Source organism: Meles meles, chromosome 18, assembly GCF_922984935.1.
Source record: "Meles meles chromosome 18, mMelMel3.1 paternal haplotype, whole genome shotgun sequence".
NCBI lineage: Eukaryota > Metazoa > Chordata > Mammalia > Carnivora > Mustelidae > Meles > Meles meles.
In genome coordinates, this window is record NC_060083.1 from 22669046 (window position 1) to 22693184 (window position 24139).

General features: G+C 41.1%; 2 protein-coding genes across 2 annotated transcripts in view; one reads left to right on the top strand and one right to left on the bottom strand.

Annotated features, from left to right (window-relative positions):
• The first annotated feature begins 2773 nt into the window (after window positions 1–2773).
• On the top strand, window positions 2774–8953 carry CRYBA1 (crystallin beta A1). The gene is made up of 6 exons (XM_045986312.1): window positions 2774–2804; window positions 4246–4310; window positions 5591–5709; window positions 6936–7077; window positions 7862–8004; window positions 8806–8953. The coding sequence occupies exons 1-6, from the start codon at window positions 2774–2776 to the stop codon at window positions 8951–8953; spliced, it is 648 nt and encodes a 215-aa protein (XP_045842268.1).
• Window positions 8954–10014: 1061 nt separating this feature from the next.
• NUFIP2 (nuclear FMR1 interacting protein 2) overlaps window positions 10015–24139 on the bottom strand; it is a 32623-nt gene continuing 18498 nt past the window's right edge. The window contains exons 3-4 of the mRNA XM_045984448.1: window positions 21334–21366; window positions 10015–18551 (exon numbers count right to left, since the gene is read on the bottom strand). Coding sequence (XP_045840404.1) covers window positions 18499–18551; window positions 21334–21366 — 86 coding nt within the window. The 3' untranslated portion in view covers window positions 10015–18498. The remainder of the gene's footprint in view (window positions 18552–21333; window positions 21367–24139) is intronic.

The window sequence follows — 24139 nt, forward strand, 5'->3', positions numbered from 1 at the left end:
GTGCGTGTGTGTTTGGGCTTTTCGATCAAACATAAGAGCCCTACTTTTCTGGAAAACGTAAAACTTGACTCCATCAGTCTTTGTTGTACTGACACTTAAACGGGACATAAAGTCCCGAATGAAGACGCTGAGACTATTTACTCAGAGCACAAACACAACCCAAGCAGGTCAGTTGTCATGAGGGTCAGGACAATCTCATGGTTACCTCTGTGCCCCCGGGGGTACAAAGCCTCGTTTATCATTGGATGTCATTCATTTATACGTCCATTCACTCAAAACATACCTATTCCGAGCTAGGAGTTAGGTCCAGAACGGAAGATACAGCGACAAACAAGACAGAGGAAGTCACCGCCTTCCCGGGGCACGAAGTCCAGTGGAAGAGTCAGATAATTGAGCAATTCGGCTTTTTTCTTTTCAAAAATAGCTTGAGTGGGGCGCCTGGGTGGCTCAGTGGGTTAAGCCGCTGCCTTCGGCTCAGGTCATGATCTCGGGGTCCTGGGATCGAGTCCCGCATCGGGCTCTCTGCTCCTCAGGGAGCCTGCTTCCTCCTCTCTCTCTGCCTGCCTCTCTGCCTACTTGTGATCTCTCTCTGTCAAATAAATAAATAAAATCTTTTAAAAAAATAGCTTGAGTGATTTTTTTTTATTTAAAGATTTTATTTATTTGACAGAGAGAAATCACAAGAGAGGCAGGCAGAGAGAGAGGAAGGGAAGCAGGCTCTCCGCTGAGCAGAGAGCCCGACGCGGGACCCGATCCCAGGACCCTGAGATCATGACCTGAGCCGAAGGCAGCGGCTTAACCCACTGAGCCACCCAGGCGCCCGCTTGAGTGATTTTTTGATAGCAACGGTGTTCACATTGTTCAAAACTCAAAAAGTACAGACAAATATACTGTGAGAAGTTTTGTCCTCTACCTGAGCCCCCAGTGTCTCAGTTGCCCTCCTTGGAGCCCAATATTTCTAGTTTTTAAAGTATTTTCTACAGTGTCACCAATGCACTTAGGGGGAGAGGTACGGGATGCCATGAGAGCACATTGCCAGTCCAGGGGGCAGGGAACGACGGAGTGAACAAATGACCGGACAGGTGTTTTCCTAAGACCCTAATTCTGTGCAGGAACAGAGGGGAAGGTAGGGAAGAACCACCCGCCATGGACTGCTGGTCCCTTAATCCCTTGCACGGCCACCAGCCAGCCAGTGCCTACCATGATCCCCAATGCAACTCTGTCCCTTGCCAGCCATTGATCCGGACATCACCAATTAATCAAGCAGCAGAAACATCCAGGGCGGCACTCTGTGCTCAGCCTCAGACCTAGATGTTTGGAATGTTCTGCCCAAATCTGCAAATACTTGTGTCTCTATCAGAACTCGCCCCCTGGGTTTTGGTTCTTCAACCAATCTTGAGTCACAGGCTGGACATGATTGGCAGAGAGGGATTGGGAGAACTTTCCTGGGAAAAGTTTCTTCCTCTCTCCAAGCTGCTATGGAATTTTCTACAGTATCTGTCACCAGAAAAAGAGGAGGGTGATAAGCAGTAATGAACCTAGAACGTGTCAGGTTGATATTATCTCCCTTTGCAGGGTTGAGAGAGGCTAATGGACTTGCCCAGAATCACCTGTTTGCCTGCCTCAAAGCATTCCTTACCCCTGCTTCTCACAGCAGCTGTGAAAATTGAGCAACACATCCGCCCCTCGGGGCTCCTAGGGAAACCCATGATTCCCCAGCACTCCTCTCCCCAAATGTTCTGAACCTCCCGGGAGAGATTATCGGAGCTTTTAGGGTACTGGAGGCACATAGTACCTTGGGCCTGTGAGATTTCCAAGGTCCTAAAACCATGTACTAAGAACCCCAAAAGACTCACTGGCCCCCAAATTTTAAAATAAAAACTGCAAAATTAAAATGAATATTTAAGGGGCACCTGGGTGGCTCAGTGGGTTAAAGCCTTTGCCTTCGGCTCAGGTCATGATCCCAGAGTCCTGGGATCGAGCCCCACTTCGGGCTCTCTGCTCAGTGGGGAACCTGCTTCCTCCTCTCTCTCTGCCTGCTTCTCTGCCTACTTGTGATCTCCATCTGTCAAATAAATAAATTTAAAAAATGAATATTTAATACAATCACCACAGAGAGATTCATGTCCACTGATCAGCCATCATTGAATTCAATTCTTACAGATTTCTTTTTTTAATTTAAATTCAATTCATTAACATATAATATATTATTTGTTTCAGGGGTACAGGTCTGTGATTCATCAGTTTCATCAGATTTCTATATAAATATAGTATGATAAAGATTCCTGAGAACACAGTGAACGCCCCCCCTTTTTGGGGGGGTCCTAATAAAGTTCAGAATTTTTATGGTCCTTTCACCTTTCTTCAGAGCAAAAAATGTACATCGTGGGTGGGAAATGAGGTGCATTTTGATGTGTCGGCCGTGACGTGGGTCCGAGGAAGGTCCCAGGGCAGCAAGAGGACCTTGAAGAAGGGTTAGGGGCCCGGCGCTCACACAGACACCTGTCCTCACCTCGCCGCTGTTCTGAGATCAAAACCACGGCCACGGCCAAGGTCTCCCACCGCCAGCCTCGCCCGCCGCAGCAGCGCCTCTTTGGATTTCTGTTTCCCCAGTTGAAACAAAAGCCTGAGGGATGCCTGCCCAGCAGGCTGAGCCACCAAAGCTCTGGGGATCAGGGGGGACAAAAGCCGAGGGAAAGCAGAGTGCTGACAGGGCCGGAGGCCCTCCGCCCCGGGGCTATAAAGAGCAGAGCCGCAGAGGAAGTGGCACCAGATGGAGACCCAGACCGTGCAGCAGGAGCTGGGTGAGTAAGGCCCTGCAGGGTGCCCTGGCCTGCCTGGAGAAGAGTGGGGAACTCTGGGGGAGGCAGCCTTCCCTTGGCGCCTGGAGAGGAGTATGTTTATGGCAGTGAGCCCTGACCTCGCCATCAGGGCTGAGAGGGTGCATGGCGATCCCAGAAACGAACAGGCTCCCAGGGCAGAGGGAGAAGTCCGGGGGGGGGCGGGTCAGAGGTGCAGAATGGAAAGATGCACTGCAGAGTGTGGCACACGCATCGGCCCCTGGGCCGGGGACCAGCCAGAAAGAAGGGCTACAGATGGCTGTTGCGGGCCAAGAGAGCTGCTTGTCTTCTTCCGTCCTTCCCTCCCTCCCATCCTGCCTTCCTTTCCTCTGGCTACCATCTTTCCCGTCTGCCTGACCTCGATGGGCCTCAGCATCCTCACCTGTAAAATGGGGAGGATGAGGGGCACCTGGGTGGCTCAGTGGGTTAAGCCGCTGCCTTCGGCTCGGGTCATGATCTCAGGGTCCTGGGATCGAGTCCTGCATCGGGCTCTCTGCTCAGCAGGGAGCCTGCTTCCCTCTCTCTCTGCCTGCCTCTCTGCCTACTTGTGATCTCTGTCTGTCAAATAAATAAATAAATAATCTTAAAAAAAAAAAAAAATGGGGAGGATGACAGCACTTTCCTCACAGGCTTGCTGTCAAGATTAAGTGTACTAAATGCATATCCAGCATCTCGAACAGGGCCTGGCGTAGAGCCATGTTTTCGCTATTATCAGCCCCGTTTGCTTGCGCACTTCCCTTCAGTGAGGCTTTTCCACGCCACCCATCCTCTCCCTCAACCCCGAACTGCCCGGACTTGGGCCCAACATGGCGCTGCCTCCCTTCCGTCGGGAGACCCAGGCCCTGCCCCTGAGGTGTTCCCCCAGGCCACCTTCAACAGAGAGACAGAGGGAAGTGCTCCAAGGAGTGCGGGACACCAGGAAAGAAAGCGAGTCCCCACGAGCTGGAAGAGCAGCCCTGTCTCTCTCCCGGGGAGGCCATGGCGGCGGGTGGCGCGCGGCCAGCTGGCGTCGGGCTGTGAGGAGCCGGGTGGGAGGGGACCCCACGCTGCGTGTGGACGGGAGGGTCAGTCACCAAGGACTTTATCCTGGGGTGGGCGAGACAGAGGCAGTGCTGCCACCCACGGGGGTACCTGGAGGCAGGCAAGAACGCAACAGCCACAGAAACCAAGAGGTCACGCGGCCTGGGCCGCAGGTCACCCGCACTGTTGCTTGGAATCCCCTCGAAACTGCACGTAGAAGCTCTGCCAGGGGGAAACGACGGAGGCTCAGCTAGTGGAAGGCAAAACCGGGACCCCAGGCCAACTCTATCTACTGGACTTGAAGCCCCCTTTCCTTCCTCCTTTGCTGTCGCTTCGCCCCCTGGCCCCCAGAGGCCATGTCACTGATGGGTGTCTTGTCTTCCAGAAACCCTTCCAACCACCAAGATGGCTCAAACCAACCCCATGCCGGGGTCCGTGGGGCCATGGAAGGTAAGTTTCCCCCCCCGTCAGGTAGAATACTGAGCAGTCCCCCAGGGCAGGGGATGAGAGGTGCTGTGAACAGGTCCCAGGGTTGTGCTTTTCCATGGGACAGTGACCGACCAATAACATAGCAGTTTTAGGGGAAGGGTCGACCCAACATCCAGATGTTGTCTCAGGAAGGATCTTTCAGAATGCCCCATTCTGACAGAAGGATGACCCTGGAAGCCCTTGGCGTGTGGAAGATGATACCTCGTTTTCTAGGTCACCTCTCCTCCACACTACTAAAATCACCTTTTTTTAAAAAAAAGATTTTATTTATTTATTTTACAGAGAGAGAGCACAAGCACGGGGAGCGGCAGGCAGAGGGAGAGGGAGAAGCAGGCTCCCCGCTGAGCAGGGGGCCCAATGTGGGACTCAATCCTAGGGCCCTGGGGTCATGACCTGAGCCGAAGGCAGAGGCTTACCAACTGAGCCATCCAGGTGCCCCGAAAATCATCTTAAAACAGAGCAGCCCGGGGCGCCTGGATGACTCAATTGGTGGAACGTGCACATCTTGACCTTGGAGGTGAGTTGGAGCCCCACATTGGGTGTAGAGATTACTTGAAAATAAAATAATTAAATAAAAAAAAGAATTAAAAACATAGAGCAGCCCAGAGTGGAATATGCTGCCGTGGAGAAGCTGAGGTCTGGAAATGACAGATTTGCCACCAGATCCCGACCCAGGTTCCCGACTCCCAACCTGAGGCTGATGGTAACCATTACCCGAAGCGACTGATCCTCAGCTTTTCGCTGTTTTCCTCAACACTCCTACCTTCTTCACTGGGTCAACTCTGAGGGAGAGTTCACAGTTTTGGGAGTTTGTCCTCTAGCCAGATTCAAGAGCCAAGTTCTAGTTCAAGGTATGAAAGGGGCTGATCACAATTCTCGGTTTACACCATGCGTTTCTGTAGTGAATGTGGCTGGAGAAGATAAGAAATAATCCACAGGAAGGCCTGGGATTATCATTATCCTTTCCACTGGGCCAGGTATTGTTCCTGGCAAACGATTCCTGTCATGAACTCATCCCCACACTTCATTCCTAGCCTGGGCATCTAAACACCACCAACCAGTGGTATTAATCCAAGCCCCTTCCTATCCTGTCTGTAGTGGAAGAGACCTTACCAGACATCCTGGGCTACAGCTAGTGATGGAAAACGCAGGGTCAGACAAAAGTCAAGCCCTTGACTGGGGCTTCTGTTCTTCCTGATGTACCACGTTCTAACTTTGTTTCCCCGTTCAATTTCATTCAGCTAACCATCTACGACCAGGAGAATTTCCAGGGCAAGAGGATGGAGTTCACCAGCTCCTGCCCAAATGTCTCTGAGCGCAGTTTTGATAATGTCCGGTCTCTCAAGGTGGAATGTGGCGCGTGAGTATGGACCTCAGCAGGACCTCAGGGCCCTTGTTTGTGGTCTCTGTAGAAATGGGGCCATAAAGGTGGAGGATCAGGGAAGAAAGATGTCTCCCCGCCCCCCCCCCCGCCCCCAGATTCTAATCTGTTCTGGGAAAGTGGCCTCCCTATGGCAGTAATCTCAAAAGAAATCACTGTGTGTGTAATTTAGTAACTCAAAGCTAGAAGGAACATGAGGTTCCTAGTGGCTTGGTACTCGCTTTGGTGGTGGTGGGGGGTGCATTAAAGAAATGTAGACCATGGGGAGGGGCAGTGCCAGTAATCAGATCCAGGCCTCTAGAGCCCCCAGGCTGATACCTGTTCTCCCAGAATAGCCACAGGATCCTTCAGTTTGTCTTGCCTACAGAAAACAGAGGAAAGTGTCAAACTACAGCCTCTTTCCAGCTAACTCCCTAAGTTCTCAGTGTAAAAAGGAACTAAACCCCAGGACGTGAGAGCCGTATTAGGTCCCAGCTAATTTTTGAGGAGTTTCTTGTTGATTAATTTCTTTGACGAGTTAGACTCTTGTTTTGTTTTCTGACTCTGGCAGGATAGTTGAGGCCTTTACCATCAGCCTGAAAACACATGGAAAGGATTCTCCTTTGGCCAAAGCAAAATGGTCTTTGCACAAGTTGTGGGCCACCAAATTGAGCTAACCCTTTAAAGGGAGTAAACTACTTTAAGGCGTCACCAGTAACTGAGGTTTGGCTGTGAAAAATTGATCCGAGGTGTTTTAGTAAATGAGGAACAGGGGTGTGACAGCAGGAGCGAGAACCCACAAAGCTAAAAGGAAACAAGAGACTAGTAAACCATCAGCTGCCTGTTCATCCCTTTGCTTCCTTAGGAAGAAGCCAATAGGTTTGGCTGGAACCAAAGCAATAGTCAGTCACTAGATCCTGACCTGGAGCTCCAAGTAGAGAATAAGGTAACTTGGAGAGAAAGGAAATAAAATTTTAGACTGACTTTGCTCATACACATTACTCAGGTCAGCGAGGCAAACCCTTTCAGTGGACAATCCCAAAACAAATATTACATTTGTAATATTTGTACATATCCCTGTAGCCGCCAGATCATTTCCCACCTCTTGTGACTTGGCTCTGTTGGAACTGGCTTGATATTTTACATCTAAAACAAAAGATGCCTTCTCCCTGAGGCCACGTAGGCTCCAAACACCATGAACAAACGCCACAACTTGTCTTTGGCAGCTGGGTTGGTTATGAGCATACCAGCTTCTGTGGGCAACAGTTTATCCTGGAGAGAGGAGAATACCCTCGCTGGGACGCCTGGAGCGGGAGTAATGCCTACCACATTGAGCGCCTCATGTCCTTCCGCCCCATCTGTTCAGCTGTGAGTCTCTGCATTTTTCACCTCTGTGCATGTGGGGGTTTGGGGCAAGAGAGGCTGTATATGGAGCGACACTGCTGCTTCTCATCAGTTATGCTGAAATGCAGCAGGAAGGATAACAGGAAAAAGAGGAAAGAAAAACACTGGTCCCTCTGTTTCTGAATCTGCCATTTGGTTCTTCCCTTATAGAAGGTATTTTCATTAAGGTGGGAGTGGCAGGAAGTGGATACTCAAGAGCCCAGGATCTTCAAAAGTGCAGTAGGGTGACTAGTGAGAGTTCGTTTTGCCCGTCTTTGTACTCCATACACGTTAGTCTCTGCCTTAACGTTTGTATAGTATTCATACCCCCTACTGGACTTTAGGTTGTTTCCAATACTGTGTTGGAATACATAGCTTACTTTTTCTACTAATTTCTGTGATCTTTTCTCACATTAGTGAATATTAATCCCTTGGTTGGCTGTGTTTCAAGTATTTTTTCCTGCTCTATTTTCTTTGTCGACCTTTAGTTGCCCCATGGTATTACATGTTATTTGACAGGCGGGGATACTCACCACTATACTAACGAGGAACATGTTATTTGTACATTTGAAATGTTATGGTTATTTCATTGGACCAGACAGGACTGAGTAGTTCTTACTTCTGTATTGCCTGAAATATTTTTACATCAATGATCATGTACTCCCATCTGTAAACCAGAAGTATCTTGAATTTGGAAAAAGATAAAGAATTAAGAAGACAGTCGTTAACACTGGTACCAAATGATTTCTTAAAAATTTCTGGATTACAGAATCATAAGGAGTCTAAGATTACCATCTTTGAGAAGGAAAACTTCATTGGACGCCAGTGGGAGATCTGTGATGACTACCCCTCCTTGCAAGCCATGGGTTGGTTCAACAACGAAGTTGGGTCCATGAAGATACAATGTGGGGCGTAAGTGCAAAAACAGGGTTGGGGCACATTTCAAAGTAACTCTTGCAAATGTAGATCTTGTAAATATTAATACATGAATGGTTACATCTTATCAGATTTCATACATTAGTATACTAATTTGGCTGGCACGTTCTATTAATTTTCAAATTTCAAGTTGTTGGTACCAACTCTCACGGTCAGTTTTTTTCCCCTCTCAAATATTTCTCTATGGAATTACGTTGACTACTCTTTTAGTTTTTTAAAAAAGATTCATTTAGGGGCACCTGGGTGGCTCAGTGGGTTAAAGCCTCTGCCTTTGGCTCGGGTCATGATCTCGGGGTCCTGGGATCGAGCCCCACGTTGGGCTCTCTGCTCGTGGGGAGCCTGCTTCCCCCCCTCTGCCTACTTGTGATCTGTCAAATAAATAAATAACATCTTTAAAAAAAAAAAAAAGATTTATTTGAGAGTGCATGCTCATAAGCAGAGGGAGGGGCAGAGGGAGAGAAGCCGATTCCCCCCGGAGTAGGTTACTCCCTCTCAAGACCCTGAGATCATGACCTGAGCTAAAATCAAAAGTTAGACACTTAACCAACTGAGCCAACCAGGCACCCTCTTTTACGTTTTCTCATAATCAAAGTTGATTTTCGACTAGCTGTGGCCATATTATGCTCACAAATAGTGCCTGGCACATTCAGGATGACTGCTGTTTTCCAAGGCGAAAAGCACTCTGTACCAATTGCGCTGAGTAAAGAGGCTCGGTTTTAGGGTACTGACCGTGTTTCTAACTAGTTTTAATAATCTAATGTGCTTTGGATTTTCTAGCTGGGTTTGCTACCAGTATCCTGGATACCGTGGTTATCAATATATCTTGGAATGTGACCATCATGGAGGAGATTATAAACACTGGAAAGAGTGGGGTTCTCACGCCCAGACTTCGCAGATTCAATCAATTCGCCGTATCCAACAGTAGTGGATTAAAAGCTCCAAGTACGAGAAACCTTGCTAAGCAATCTAGAATGAGTTTTATGTTAGCTGCTGAAATCCACAATAAATGTCATTAAAAAAGAAAAACTGTGTAGACTGAATTAACTACCATACTTCTTTTTTTCAAAGATTTGAGAGTGTGCATGCAGTGGGGGAGGGGCAGAAGGAAAGAGAAACCCAAGCGGACTCCAAGATTAGTGTGTAGGGCTGTCACAACGCAGGGCCCTGAGATCACAACCTGAGCGGAAACAGAAGCTTAACCACACCACTAGGTGCCCTTTTAAGTAGGCTCCATGTCCAGCATGGAGTGGACTCCTGACTGTGAGGTCAAGTCTTGAGCCAAGAGTCAGAGGCTTAACCAACTGAGGCCCCAGGTATCCCACCATACTTTTATATAAATCACACCTATAAGACTGAGAATGTGTAAAAACAAACTTCACCGAAACCCCAAATTCCCTTTTGTATCCTTGCAAGTCACTCACCAGGCCAAGGACAATTACTCCCTAACATAAAGGCATATGAAATGTACCAGTCTATATAGTGGCAGACACACCTTCCATAAATGCTTTTTACATCTCCTCCCCTCATTCCCTGCTCTAGTATGTTGGTGTTAGTATGGATTTTTTTTTCAAATTGTAACAAATCAATGCTATACAAACTTGGGAAATTTCTCAAATATGCACTGCCATGGATTTCTACATAAAGTTGCAAATAAATCAAAAATTTTGGCCACTTATTCTAGCTGCTTAATTGCTGAGCTCAGTTTTGGCTTATTTCAATTGTAAAAACATAAGGTTCAATGGACATGCAAAAAAGGTAGGATAGCTATTCCCACGACTCATTTTTAAACAAATATGCCAATTCTAAGCACTTTGATAACCTGTATGATTTGTCTTAATACAATGACATATGACCATGGTACACTTAAGACTTATTTTGTACATTTGACCCTTTGAAAAAGTATCATCATTATCCGTGTCTCACCATCTTAGTTTTCAGATTCTTAAAAAACTTAAAGCACACAAAAGATAACACATACACCTCAGAAACTTTAAAATTTTTTATTCAACAATGTACACTTAATTTTCTCTTACTTTGATCTACAAATTTCTCAAGGTTTTTTTCTGATAAAATAAGTAAATCTGGGTATGGATGTAGAGTGTTTGTAATTTATATTTTTAAAACACTGAACATGGAGTAAGACATCAATAAAGGAAGATCATCGTGTAACTGACGCTTCCTCAGAATCCAGGACATCAGAAACAGCTATGGCAAATACCTAAGCATTAGCAAAAGGATAAATTTCTGGCCATTGTTCTTTTATCTAGAAAAGGCCGATCTTTCTGACTGGGCAAAACAAACACTGGAAAAGAACTTTTTTAATTGGGAGAGGGAAGGAAAGACATCCTCCAACGTAACTGTAGTCCACTAGTTATCCTTTCCCGCAGATTAAGAAGAGGTAACACAACTCCTAAGTGCCGGTGCACACAAGACACAAAAACTACTTCGCTCCTTCAACATGTTCTAAGACTAAACATAAGTGAACTACTGACAGATGCTGAGGAGTAGCCCCGCCATCAAGACGATGCTACACTCCCTTATTTCTGCCTTTTAAGGCCAGGCACGATGGACTGCATTTCCAATCTTGACTACTAGATTTCGTTTTTGACTGTCACTTTCAGAAGGAAGGGTTTGCTGTTCTGAAAGTCAACAACATACATCAAGAGCACACTTGATGATAGAGAAGTAACCCTCCTCTCAACATAGAAAAAAAACGTACAAATCAGAAATATTTCTTTTATATCTAGGAGCATGGGGAAAATACCATTATTATCTTCTACTTATTTAGCCTCTTCTATGAAAGTTCTAAGGAGATTACAAAACAATCTTTTAAAACATTTGACAAACCTGGCAAGTACATCTACACAATCGTTGAAAGTACACATCCATGTGAAGTAAAGCTATTTAGTACATGCAGACTGCAGCAGTTTAACCAAATTCGCCCAGTTTCTAACGTTATTCTAATCAGCTTGGGCAATTTTTAAAAGATACACATTATCTTTAAAACAACCTGTGCTTTGATATTTAAACAGCTGAATGATTCTAATCTTAAGTCATTCATTCAGTAAAACCAAACATATACTAAAGCAATAAAGGGAAAATGGTTATCATACCTTTAAATCAGGCTTAAGACACAGAATTGTCACAGAACTCCATGTGGCAAAGGTCCTCCCCTCCTATTTGAGTTACCTCCCATTTCTATTTGATCAAATAAACCAAAGTTTCCGCGAGGAAGTAAGAGCATCCAAAAGTTTGTAAAGCTGATAAAACTGCCCTGTTTCAAGAAAAGCCCTTTAGTAGATACAAGCCCAGCTCTCATTTAAACTGAAGTTTATTAAATTAGGTGCCAGTTTTCTCTCTTCTAGTTCTACTGATGAGCTAGCCCAGAACTATTACTTTGAGCCACGTTTCTAATGATGGTAAAGCTAAGAACAGCAAAGTAATAAGGATAGGTCACTTTTGGTAATGACACACAAATTAAACTTTCAAAACATGTGCATAGCTTTATTCATCTACTAAGATCTAACCTTTTCATGGAGCTTCAGCAAAATTCGAGTGTGCAAAATGCATTTCTAAAACGTAATGCAAGCAAAGCTTTTCACATTTACACTGGCAGGAAATACAGAGAAACTAACAAGTCACATTAGGGAGAGTTCAGATCTTTTTTTTTTTTTTTTAATGACAAGAATTGCACAGTTCATTATTTTGAGACAATTGTTGCAGACATAAATACTTAAAATTTTCTAAGCCAAGGTGCTTTAACAATAAAAATTTTTAAGTTGGAAAGAGCCAGTAACTTGGATCATAGCTCACAAAGAATTCCAAATTAAAGTGGACTCCATTATCTCCCTAGATTTTGCAAACAATGCTTTTTATAACACTTTTTTAAATAACACTAAAGGAGACAGCAAGCTGAAACTTTTTTCAAAGCACACAAGAAATGGTGTCATCACATTACTTGAAGAAGGTGCTGAGGGGGTAGGGAAAGGGAGTGAAGAATCCTTTTACTATTTCCCACTACAGAACAGCCACTAACAGATTAAGAACAAAAAAAGAAACAACAACAAAAAAGTAAATTAAATCACTTCCCCAGTTTATAAAATAGTTCCAGTTTGTGACAAGATCTATAACTTTAAACAGAGAGCACCAGTTGGGCGATAGAATGAGCATTTCATACTGCATAAGAATTAGTGAGGTGGTTAAGAACCATCAACTATCTCAGGCATTACTACATGGCCTTTCCAAATTTTTTTAAATATACATGCAAGGCACATTGATATAAAAATAGATCTCTGGCCAACAAACATATTAAATAAGCAAATTAAAATTTTGGCTTGGCAATATTGGCAACATCAAAATAGAACCAGATAGCTTTGGACCACTTATCTTTCTCATATTCCTCCACCACATTTGGTGTTTTCTCCTCCATTTTGGGTTAAGTCTCCTTCAAGTTTGGGTATGTGCTTGAGAAATGACTTTTCCTCTCGTCAAGCAGCATTCCTACTAAAGTTTTTCTTTGCTAAGTAAAAACATACTAAGAGAAGGAGAATAGTTGAGTTTTGATTAATTTGATTACACTAAATCTGATTGGCTCCGGATGGCATTATTTCTCCTCTGTATACAAATAAAACTCCCCAGGCTTATATAGTAGACAGTTGTTTTACTTTCTACAAGATAAATCAGCAACAAACCAATGATACTTCCTTTAAACCGTTCTTCCCAAATCCTCTTTTTGAGGCAGAGAGAGGAAATAGAAACAAAACTAAGATTTAAGATTTTCAGTAGTAGAAGACATTTTAAGGCCAAAAAGTGTAATACTAACAATTTTTATTTTCCTAAGTTATTGCCCTTCACAGGCCAATATCATAAATAGTTTATTTGTACTAATTCCCTCCTGAAGAAAAAATTTTAATTCATTCACTTTTGTTAGTGGCTGTGCTACAGGAAAGGTATTCAAAGCAACTTATAAAGGTATGGTATATAGTAATGTAAAAAGTGCATCACATTCTTGATTTTCAGTTTCTCATAGCAGCAGCAGGATTATCCAAGACAGAAAACAGTTGTATTTTCACTCTAAGAAATGCAACAACTCCTAATGAAATGTATTCAAGATTATGAAAGGATCCTCCTCTATAGAGGATAAATGAAATAGACTAATAATAGACAAAGAGGGGCAAACTAAAGGCATTCACTCATATTTACATATTAAAACCATTTTTAACACCAAATCTTTACATCTAGCAAAAGAAATGTTTAAGAATAAAAGACATTACTAAAGCAGTATCCATTTTTTTGGAGCCTTTGTTTAGCACCTGAGGAAAAAAAAGGGTATATGGAAAGCTATGTAATTTACCTCAAGTTGGTTTCTTGGTCTGTATAAACTTTGATATACAATGAAAGTGTAAATGACTGGAATATGTTTGTAGCTATTTTAGTAAGGCTGTAGAAAAGGGATACTGCAGTATTATAAAATGGCTTTAGAACTCTGGACATAAGCAAAATTTTATGGATAAATAGGGAAGTCTGAATCAGCAATCCCAACATGCGAGGATGGCTGTTCCATAGGTTTCTCGCCCGTAATTGCTATTTGACACTCCCAGTAATGCAAAAGCAACATACCATTCATGCTTCACCGGGTGTTTCTATTACACAGACAACTTAAAATTCTATTTATTCTTATTGAGTGGCAAAACAGTGTGAAATTTAATTTAAAACTCAGTAAAGCAGTGCATTTGAGGGGAACCAATGATTTATCATTCTTTAAACCAACCCAGGGTGGTCCTGGCTCTCATGCATCTGAGAAGATTTAAGTGTACTTAAAAAGAACATTTTAAGATACTCAAAGCATAAGCCCATCTTTCTCACCATAAAATAATCCTGGTGCTCTGCTGATTAATCACATTAATAAAAATAACATCAGCATTAAGAACTAATGATAACCTATGCATCTGCAAACTTAGAGCAGCTATTATACATGTCCTCTGACCCTCCCTTTTAAACAAGTATCAATACTTTGGGGAGGAAAAGATGAGCAAATCCTACCCCTTTCAAAATGCAGCAGTTCAGTTTTGGGTAGGATTATCAATGGACACTGCCCAGTCAGAATCTAAGTCAACTAGTACAACATTGTCATGACAGACCTGATTTTAAAAACTATCCCGAATATGTACCTGTCCTACTAGTCTATTTTGCAGTTAGCATAGGTATACGAGGATCATGTGTCAAGGATATAGTCCAGTGGTGTAACTATACTCCTAATCCTTGGAAATGGGACTTTCAAATCTTTTTCTCTGAAAATAGCCTAGACAAAATGACTCCCTCCTTACTTAACAATTTAAAGTAAGTCCTCCTCCAGGTTTCCTTGCCTGTGGCCATTGGATATGACATAAAATTTCACACTAAATGGCTTTTTGTGTTTGAAAGTTTTCAAGATAAACCATTAGAGGCCTCCAGTTGGGTTAGCAACAAGACTAAACCAAATATAAATCTACCACTGCTATGGTAATGTTTTGTGATGAAACACATTTTGTACTGTGGACAATACTCATAACTGAGGTTTGCCATACTGTCCCTAGAAACTGTTATTTGAAAAACCAATGCAGCACTTTTTTTCCTTTATAAAGTTTTTGCAAATTCTCAATGAGTAGATAAGCAGGTGATTAAGAAGGACAGCAAAATTCTAAAATGGAGATACCTTCTCCAACCATTTATTCGAAGAAAAAACAACTGGCATTAACAAATTCCTAATTATTGTCTATCCCCTCCCAGAAAGGAGGAGGCGGGGCTAACTACAGATGCTGTAAATATACTTTACGTCAAAGTTCATTACTAAGAAAGTCAGAGGAAAGGCTATGCAATTAACTTCAGTTCAGCAAAGTGGGGGTGAATAAAGAGAAAGATAAATACACCCTGTCTTTTGTGGGGAAGGGGAATTATTCTAGACTCTACAAGAAGAGTGGTATGTGACACAGAAGCCTACAATCAAGACAGATTTAAAAAGAAATCTTCACCCATAATTAGTATCTTCATAGCTATTAAAAAAATAGGTCATGATTTCATTCTTAGTGCCATTTTTCAAATACTACCCTTTTAAGGATTAAAACCACCTGACTTTTATTCTGTGTAATGAAAACAAATGGCACAAAATAAATACAAGTTCATTCTCTGAATACTAATATGTCTTACACACATTCATTTACTAATTTTTACTATCTCCCTCTGTCCCTCACACACACACACACACACTACACACACACACACACACACACACACTCCTTTTTCAGTCTTTATAATGGAGGGATGTTAAAAATCCCCTCTAGACTGTATTTGGTTTATGCTACAGTACTAATACTCTGAGTTGAAGGAAAATTCTTTATACCAAACAATAACACATTATGTTATTTAAATGTGCTAAATTAATCACAGCTGAAGTTTGTTTAGAAGCTTACACAAAAATAATCAGAAAACAGATCAACTCTTAAGATTTTTTTTAATAAGTGCTCTGTAAGGAATTGTGTGAGGACCTAAGGAGAAAGATTGCGACAAGTGTTACCAAACAGCACAAAGGAGATTTGTCCCAAAGTCCTGCTTGTACCTAGGCAATTAAGTCCATTAACCCAATGCCCAAAAATACTGACAATTAATATGATGGGGCACTAGGGTTCCCAAAAAGAGACATTCCTAACTATATACCTCTAACCATATAATTAAGGAAATTTCAGTGGAGAAAATCAAGGTGAAATGTTGCATTGTTTCATTTAGAAGTGAGACTCTCAAAAACCTTTGGACAAACAGATAAGGGATACATTCTCTTTTTGGCTTCTCTAAACATGGAGGCCTGAGGGCTATATGGAAGGGAAATAGGAAAGCAACAAGAGATTTCTAAAGGTATTTTTTAAGCGTTACTTCTAAGTTAAAAAGCCCAATTCAGATGGGGGCTGGTTTTTTTTTTTTTTTTCCTTTTTAAATATATATATTCATTCAACCTCTACGTCACAAACCCAGAAAGTTTCTTGTGAGTTGTGAGACAGAAGAGCTTTTAAATTCCAGGCAAGCAAAATGGACATTTAAAAAAAGGGAGGAGGTGCAGGGGGAATCTGGCCCTAAGGCGACAAGTGGTTACACAAGGCAATTGAACACACAGCAGAACTTTAAAACCTATAAAACAAACTGGAGCCTTTTTGTCCTTTAATCAACCTTATATCTTTTTTTTTTAACTTTTTGAAAATTTTTATTTAAAAAAAAAACACAAAAACACAGACTTCTTTCACTTCAGTATGTGGTATGTTGCAATTTCCAGTTTGTTCAATGCTTTTAAAGCTCAAGGATGCCTCTGCTTTCAATTGTACATGGGCCTGAAGCATCCTAGCTTTTGGCAAGCAGGCAGGAGACTCAACAAAAATCAAAATAGGAACAAGGCAGACTAAATGCAGGGCACATCTGTAAACATATTATACATTTGAAAATTACAATATCAGTAAAAGTGATACAGTTTACAGGTGAAATGAAACTATCTGGAACTGGCCTACCACAAGTTTCTGAACCTGGACTGATACAATAAGTTATTATATATATATATTATGTATAAAAAGTTTTGTTTACATCAAGTGGAATTGGCAATCCATGCTTATACTTTTAAAAATCTAAGCAGGGCAGAAATCCAGACTAAAGATATTTTCTCTACTCTATGTCGAGCCCAACAGCTTCTTTCACAAACTACTTGTTAAAAGTCTCAAATAATCAACAAAACAAGAAAACGCATCCATACTAACAGTCGCTCCAAACTGGACATTTCTTAAGCAAAGGGTTTGAGCAAAAGTAGGTACCTTCTCCCCCAAATAACCCCAGGAGATCCAGTCTACTTTTATTAGAAGACTACACCTCTCTATATAAATGCCCTGCTATTTTAACCTGTATTTGACATACATGGATATACTAATTTCTGTGTGTGTGTGTGTGTGTGTGTGTGTGTGTGTGTAATGTGATGCTATGTCAGGCCAGAGAACTTGTTTTTATGCCACTAACATCACCCAATCTTAAATTGGACCCTTAGTTTCTGCACACACACACAAATTTATTTTAGCATGCTATATACAAGCTGCAGTGCAACAGGATGGCAATGTGATGATAAGACAGGGCTAATGCTCTTCTCTGCCCAAAAGAAAATTTCCAGAATTTCACATTATTTTCCTTAAAAAACCCATTTTGCTCTAGTAATAAAATATATTTATTAAGATATAATTAGAAGCTAATAAGCTCAGAAGTATAGTTTGCATGAAAACACCTTCTACAGGCAGGGTTTATTACCTCCTCACTGGCTAAAAACATGAAAGTTTTATAATTTTCATGGAAATTTTTCTTCCCCTTTTAGATATTTCTGAGAAATTAAAAGAGAATTTACAGAAAGGTACAGAAGTTTCTCTTTAGATGTTCAATGAAAAACAAGGAAAACAGCACATTTAGTGTTAGTGACAGAGAGCAAGTCTGGAGCACCTACAGTTGAAAAGCAGAATATATTTTTGCTCCCACTTACACAATTACATTAAAATATGGGCAAAGGAATTATCTTCTTGTATTAAATACCTAAAGCCAATTGTTTGCTCTGTAACTTTTCCTTAAATGACACTCATGGGTTCTTCACTTGTTGAAGTCCAATATGTAACCAAAGCCAAGTGAACTATATACCACCAACTATTCCAGAATTATAGAACGTCAATGCCCTCCCCTATTCCCACCCCACAAAAAATAAAAGTAAAAGAAAATATTTCCCCAACACCCCCATAGAGGCTGTTTAACTCCTGGCAAGACATGCAAATCATATTCGCTAAAAAAAAAAAAAAAAAAAAAAAAAAAAAAAAAAAGGAAAGAAAGAAAAGAAAAAAAGAAAAAAAATACACCCCTGCAAACTTCAAGGCATTTTTATCCAGCATTCTCGCAGGGCTCTAAGTATAACCAAAAGACCAAGGGAGGAGTGGGGGAAAATGGTGAATCATTCTGGGTGCCCCGTGATTAGTGTACCACTTTAGTCACAGAACAAGATACAGAGATCTTTTAAGTGGATTTGCCTTTCCAGTGGGTCATTTGTTGCCCAAGTTGATGACAGCAGGAACTTTAGAACCACGCTTGTTAATAAGTCTGTATTCATTAATCACTTGCATTCACACTTAAAAACAAAAACTAACAAAAGAAAAAACAAAAAAAACAAAACTATTCAGTACCGGAGATTAAATAACCTTGTGTAGTCTCTTGAAATAAATTTGATTCCTTAAGAAGTCTAATTACTTTCAGTTGCCTTTTTTTTTTAAATAACTATATATATATATGTATATATATATATTTGTATATATTATCCTGTGATTCTACTTATGGTTCCTCTGCTGCGTTGAAGATCTAGGAGCATAAAAGCCTTGTGTCCCCCATGAACGGTGGCTCTAATGCTGCAGAAAGGTTACAAATAGGCAGTCTGGTCCTTCATTGATCTGGACTATCCATGGCTTCATTGTAAGTGATTATCCTTTTGGGATCTGGAGAGAAGGTTAAGAAATAGATATATAAATAAAAATAAGGTCTGGAATGCCAAAAAGCCCGCCCATATTCTAAATAACCATCATCATTTTAGCTGCCTCCTTTTTACAAAAACACAATTTAAAGACCACTTCTTTGGGCACCTGGGTGGCTCAGTCAGTTAAGTGTCTGACTCAATTTTGGCTCAGGTCATGATCTCAGGGTTAAGACTGAGCCCTGTTTTGGGCTCCACCTTGGGCTCTGCGCTGGGTGTGGAGCCTGCTTAAGATTGTCTCTCTCGTGGCACCTGGATGGCTCAGTTGGTTAAGCGTCTGCCTTGGGCTCAGGTCATAATCCCAGGGTCCTGGGATTGAGCCCTGCATTGGGCTCCCTGCTCAGGGGGAACCTGTTTCTCCCTCCATTGCCTCTCCTCCCGTTTGTGCCTGCTCTCTCTCTCTCTCACAAATAATAAATAAAATCTTAAAAAAAAAAAAAAGATAATAATAAAAAAAATAAAGACAACTTCTTTGTATTAATACACATAATGATCTACTTTTCCAGGACCCAACAGTTCGGCATCCCAAAGGATTTCGAGCAACAGTGTCCTCTAAGCCAGTGAGGGCTACAATTCCTACAGATTAGAGAGGGGCTGAGTTCAGTTAAAAAGGATTTATGTGGGGGTGCCTGGGTGGCTCAGTGGGTTAAAGCCGCTGCCTTCAGCTCAGGTCATGGTCCCAGGGTCCTGGGATCGAGCCCCACATCTGCTTAGCTCAGCAGGGAGCCTGCTTCTCTTCCCCTCTCTCTGCCTGCCTCTCTGCCTGTTTGTGATCTCTGTCAAATAAATAAATAAAATCTTTAAAATAAAAATAAAAAGGATTTATGTGTTACTCCCAATTATAAAAGCTTAAATCGTTCATAATCCAATACTAAAATAAACACTTGGATTCATTTATTTATTATTTTTTTCAAAGATTTACTTATTTATGACCGAGAGAGGGAACACAAGCAGAAGGAGTGGGAGAGAGAGAAGCAGGCTTCCCGCTGAGCAGGGAGCCTAATGCAGGGCTCAATCCCAGGACCCTGGGATCAGGACCTGAGCCAAAAGCAGATGCTTAATGACTGAGCCACCCAGCCATCCCAGATTTATTAACTTTTGTTCTCAGTAAAGTGAAGTCAAAATTTACTTTAACCGATATGGACTGTCTAATAAGGAACTGTTCAAGGCACATCTAACACCAAAAACTTCCAGTTAAGATTGGCAGAACTATCAATTCAGTCCTAATCATGACTTATTTCTTTCTTCCTCCAAACTTCCCACAGCACCCCCAGTCTTTACTCTCTGCAATGTCCATAAGCTAAGATTCAGGTGCTATTCTAAATTCTAATTATTTAGCTGTATGCTCCCCCTCTTCTGGAGAGGCAATCATTTTATTACATACCATTTCCCCTAAGAACTTTTAAAAGTAATACATGCTTTTAATACAAAATAGGAAACCAATAAAATTTGTCACCTAATGGAAAAGTATAAAGACCTAAAAATAATTTTAAAGATCTCAAGCTCACCTGAACCTAATAGTCAATCTAACTTAGTGCAGAGATAATATCCTTTCTAGGACTGTAACAGCCATCCTCTAGCAACCTGCATGAAGATAATGCTAGCTCTTAATAATTAATAGCCATTTTACAGTAAATATAGGAAGTCTAATTTTGCAGAGTATATTTTCTAGTCTAACTTTTTCTCGTTTGCCTTTGAATAAGAAGGGACACAGAAAGCAACTCAAAATAATTCAGGAGCTTGCTAGTTATCTTCACAGCTGTGTTAGACAAGTTAAGACCTGACATAAGTATGAGAGATGGGAGGAGGAGCAATCCCTGAAAATCAGGGAAACCTACCTTTTTTTTTAAAGATTTTATTGTAACTAATCTCTACACCCAACGTGGGACTCTAATTCACACCCCTGAGATTAAGAGCCCCATGCTCTTCCAACTGAGCTAGCCAGGTGCCCCCAAGGAAATGTACATTTAATCTTGCCACTTTCTAGCTTACACAGTGACCTTTCTCACTTATATTAGCTAGCAAAGTGGATGGGAAATGGGATGCAATTCAGTCACAAGGTTCTAAAAGCCCAGATCTATTAGTGACTAGTACTCCAGACTGAAACTTACCTTATTTCAGGTATTCCACAGCTACCACATTTTAACATATTCAGAAAAGCACACAGTTAGAATAACCAATTTAATTTTTTTTGAAAATTCCGAACAATCCAGATGTGGATTATTCAGTCCCTTTGTCTTCCTGCTATTCACATCTTATACATGTGGTTCATGAAGGAAGCTACTTTGCTGTTCTTTAGATTTTTAACCATCTACTATTTCAGAGAATATACAGCCCAAATAAGGCTTCTAAAACAGCCAATATTTTTCTGAACTATGAACTTCAGTTCTTAGAATACCACTACTTGTCTACCACACAAATACAGATAAAGACTGGCTATAAGTGGAAACACTTACTCATGTTAGTTTCCTACATTAAAAATATTTATGTTGTCTTACTTTCATAATCAGAGGGGGGAAAAATTAATGTTGTTCACAGTATTTTCATATACTCTTTTCATTTACAGTGTTATCCCATGTTTAGCAATCCTGGTATGGTAGCAAATGTATTTTAACTGCAGTTATTAAATAATTCAAAATGTAAAGCCTATTTTCTTGATGGGTCACTGTTTATGTTATTCCTACCCAAACATAACATATGCTGTAAGTCATTAGTACTAACATTTTAGATAAGCTAACCATTCTTACCTTGCTTCTGCAAATTCCAAACAGATTCCATTTCTGCAAAGAAAGAAAAAAAAAAAAAAAGAAACACAACATTATTTTATACACTAAGTTTTGTATAGCAAAGTTTAAAGCTATGATTTTCACTTTAAACCTAAAAAACCGGGGCGCCTGGGTGGCTCAGTGGTTTAAGCCTCTGCCTTCGGCTCAGGTCATGATCTCAGGGTCCTGGGATCGAGCCCCGCATCGGGCTCTCTGCTCAGTGGGGAGCCTGTTTCTCCCTCTCTCTCTGCCTGCCTCTCCGCCTACTTTGACCTCTTTCTCTAATAAATAAAAATTAAAAAAAGATAAACCTAAAAAATCTAGACCGGGCTGGAGGTAGGGTTGAAATGGCATAGTTCTACTAAATTTTAGATAAAACATTCTTATTTTCTTGGAATTCTCAAGAAGTGTCTTTCGGATTGCCTTAAGTTGATAATATAAAGTGAATTATAGGGGCGCCTGGGCAGCTCAGTTGGTTAAGTGCCTGACTTCACAGCTCAGGTCATGATCCGACCGTCTTAACCTGTATCAGGCTCTCTGCTCAGCAGGGAGCCTGCATCTCTCTCTCCTTTGTGCTCTCTTTTTGTCAAATAAATAAACAAAATCTTAAAAAAAAAAAAAAAGAAAAGCGAATTACCGCCTGAAATTAAACTACCAAGAGAGCAATTCCATCTATACAAATAGTGAAGATATGCTGAAGCATGCCATAGATAAAGTGGTATTTTTTTAACAGCTCATTGTTATTTAAAAATTAAGTATTTTTTGGCAATCCATCATAACCCAATGGCACCCAAAAGTCTTCTGAATAAAGCAGTCAAATTTGATTAAACATGATGTTTAAAAGGCCTTATTAAAATTTTACTTCACTCTTTGCTGTAGGCAAGCGACTGTGTTCTTCAAACCACACCTACTCTTTATTTTTAACCCGTAAGGTCAAAATGCCAATCCATACCCATTTATTAGTAAACACAATCCTTATTTGCTCTAATTCCACTGAAATGTGATTACAATGTGCTTACTTTGATAACTTACAGTGAAGAAAATATGCACATGACCAAACTAGAGTGACATACAGAGAAAAATTCTATCTGGAAGCATTCCGGAAAGCTTCACAGAAGGCTTATTTGAAGGTTTGATGAGTAAGACAATAGATGACTACTATACCACAAGAACCAAAGAACAGGAAAATAGAAATTACAATACCTTGAAAGGAAATATTCTATTGGGTTTACAATGTAAACAAGGACTACACAGTAACAGGAATGAACCTAACTGTGACTACGGGGTAAGTGTTCTTCCCATGGCCATACAACTGTTATTCTGAAGACAAAAAGGTGATTTTCTTCTGTATAACTGGATTTTGTGTAATTGTATTCCATACAATTTATCAGTGGCCAATTATAGTTAAAGAAAAATAAAACAGGAGCTCAATAAGATAGAATATATCTGGACATGGGTCAACATAATCTCTCCCCAGGGCTAAAAGTGTATAAATATCAAATTATTATTTTTTTTTGTTTTATGTTTATGGTTGGAGGCAGAGAAGGGTAGATCACACTCTCTCTGCTCCCCTCTATCCCTCATCAAATTCATTCTTAAGTTTTGAAAATTTGTCAGAATTTTATTTTTGGAACAATAGGTTAATATTCAAACTAATTATCCAGATAACACTGCATTCAAGGTATCAAAATAAATGCCCAATTAGGGGTGCCTGGGTGGTTCAGTGGGTTAAAGCCTCTGCCTTCAGCTCAGGTCATGATCTCAGGGTCCTGGGATTGAGCCCTGCATCGGGCTCTCTGCTCGGTAGGGAGCCTGCTTTCCCCCCTTTCCCTGCCTGCCTCTTTGCTTACTTGTGATCTCTGTCTGTCAAATAAATAAATAAAATCTTAAAAAAAGTAAATGCCTGATTAAACAAAAACTGGGAAATAATACACTAGTTATCGCTTGGTCCAAGAGCAGATGGACGCTATGGGCTTTAATCACTGGACAGGGGCACCTGGGTAGTTCAGCTGGTTAAGCGTCTGCCTTGGGCTCAGGTCATAATCTCAAGTTCTGAGATCAAGCCCCCGCCACTGGTGTCCCTGATCAGTGGAGAGTCTGCTTCTCCCTCTCCCTCTGCTCCTCCCCTTGCTTGTGCTTTCTCTGTCAAATAAATAATATTAAAAAAAAAAAAAAATCACTGGACAGATACCCATCCAAAGATTGGCAAGAAAACCCCCATCTCCTATCTAAGGGGAGAGAATTGTGATCAATTTAATCTGGAAAAAAGAAGATGAAGCAGGAAGGTTATTCTAGTCATGACACTCGTATCTATCACTCTAATTTCTATTTAGTTTCAGACAATTAGGAATAGTTGAAATGGTCTTTAGAGCTGTTATCCTAAATATTTCTGTACTTCAGAATGGCAGATTTTAAGAAGTCCAAAGATCAGCCTTTCCTTGGTTGATCTGACTTCAAAAACATTAATCCAAGATAAATGTTTTTTCTTTTAGTGAAAGTACAGAAATCCACATTTTCCAACAAATAAATTCCTGAGTTCTGTATGTACTGATTACTCAATGCTCATTACTGTTAAGTATGTTTAATGTAAAGGTAAATGTGTATTTAGTTGTATTATATTGAAAAAAAACCAAACTTTCCATTTTGACCCACCTATGCTTTAACATTTCCTTTTCTCCTCCCCCATCACAAACCTCAACCTGCCTCTTACCCTACCATCCTTTTTTGGTGCAGGAGATGGGGAGGGACTACACTCAAGAGTCCAGAAAAGTACTTTAAAATTTTAAAG

Coding starts and splice junctions, on each gene's coding strand:
- CRYBA1 (XM_045986312.1), top strand. CDS start 2,774: ATGGAGACCCAGACCGTGCAGCAGGAGCTGG. Junction 5,710..6,935: donor CTCAAGGTGGAATGTGGCGC/GTGAGTATGGAC, acceptor TGTCTTTGGCAG/CTGGGTTGGTTATGAGCATA. Junction 7,078..7,861: donor TCCGCCCCATCTGTTCAGCT/GTGAGTCTCTGC, acceptor TCTGGATTACAG/AATCATAAGGAGTCTAAGAT.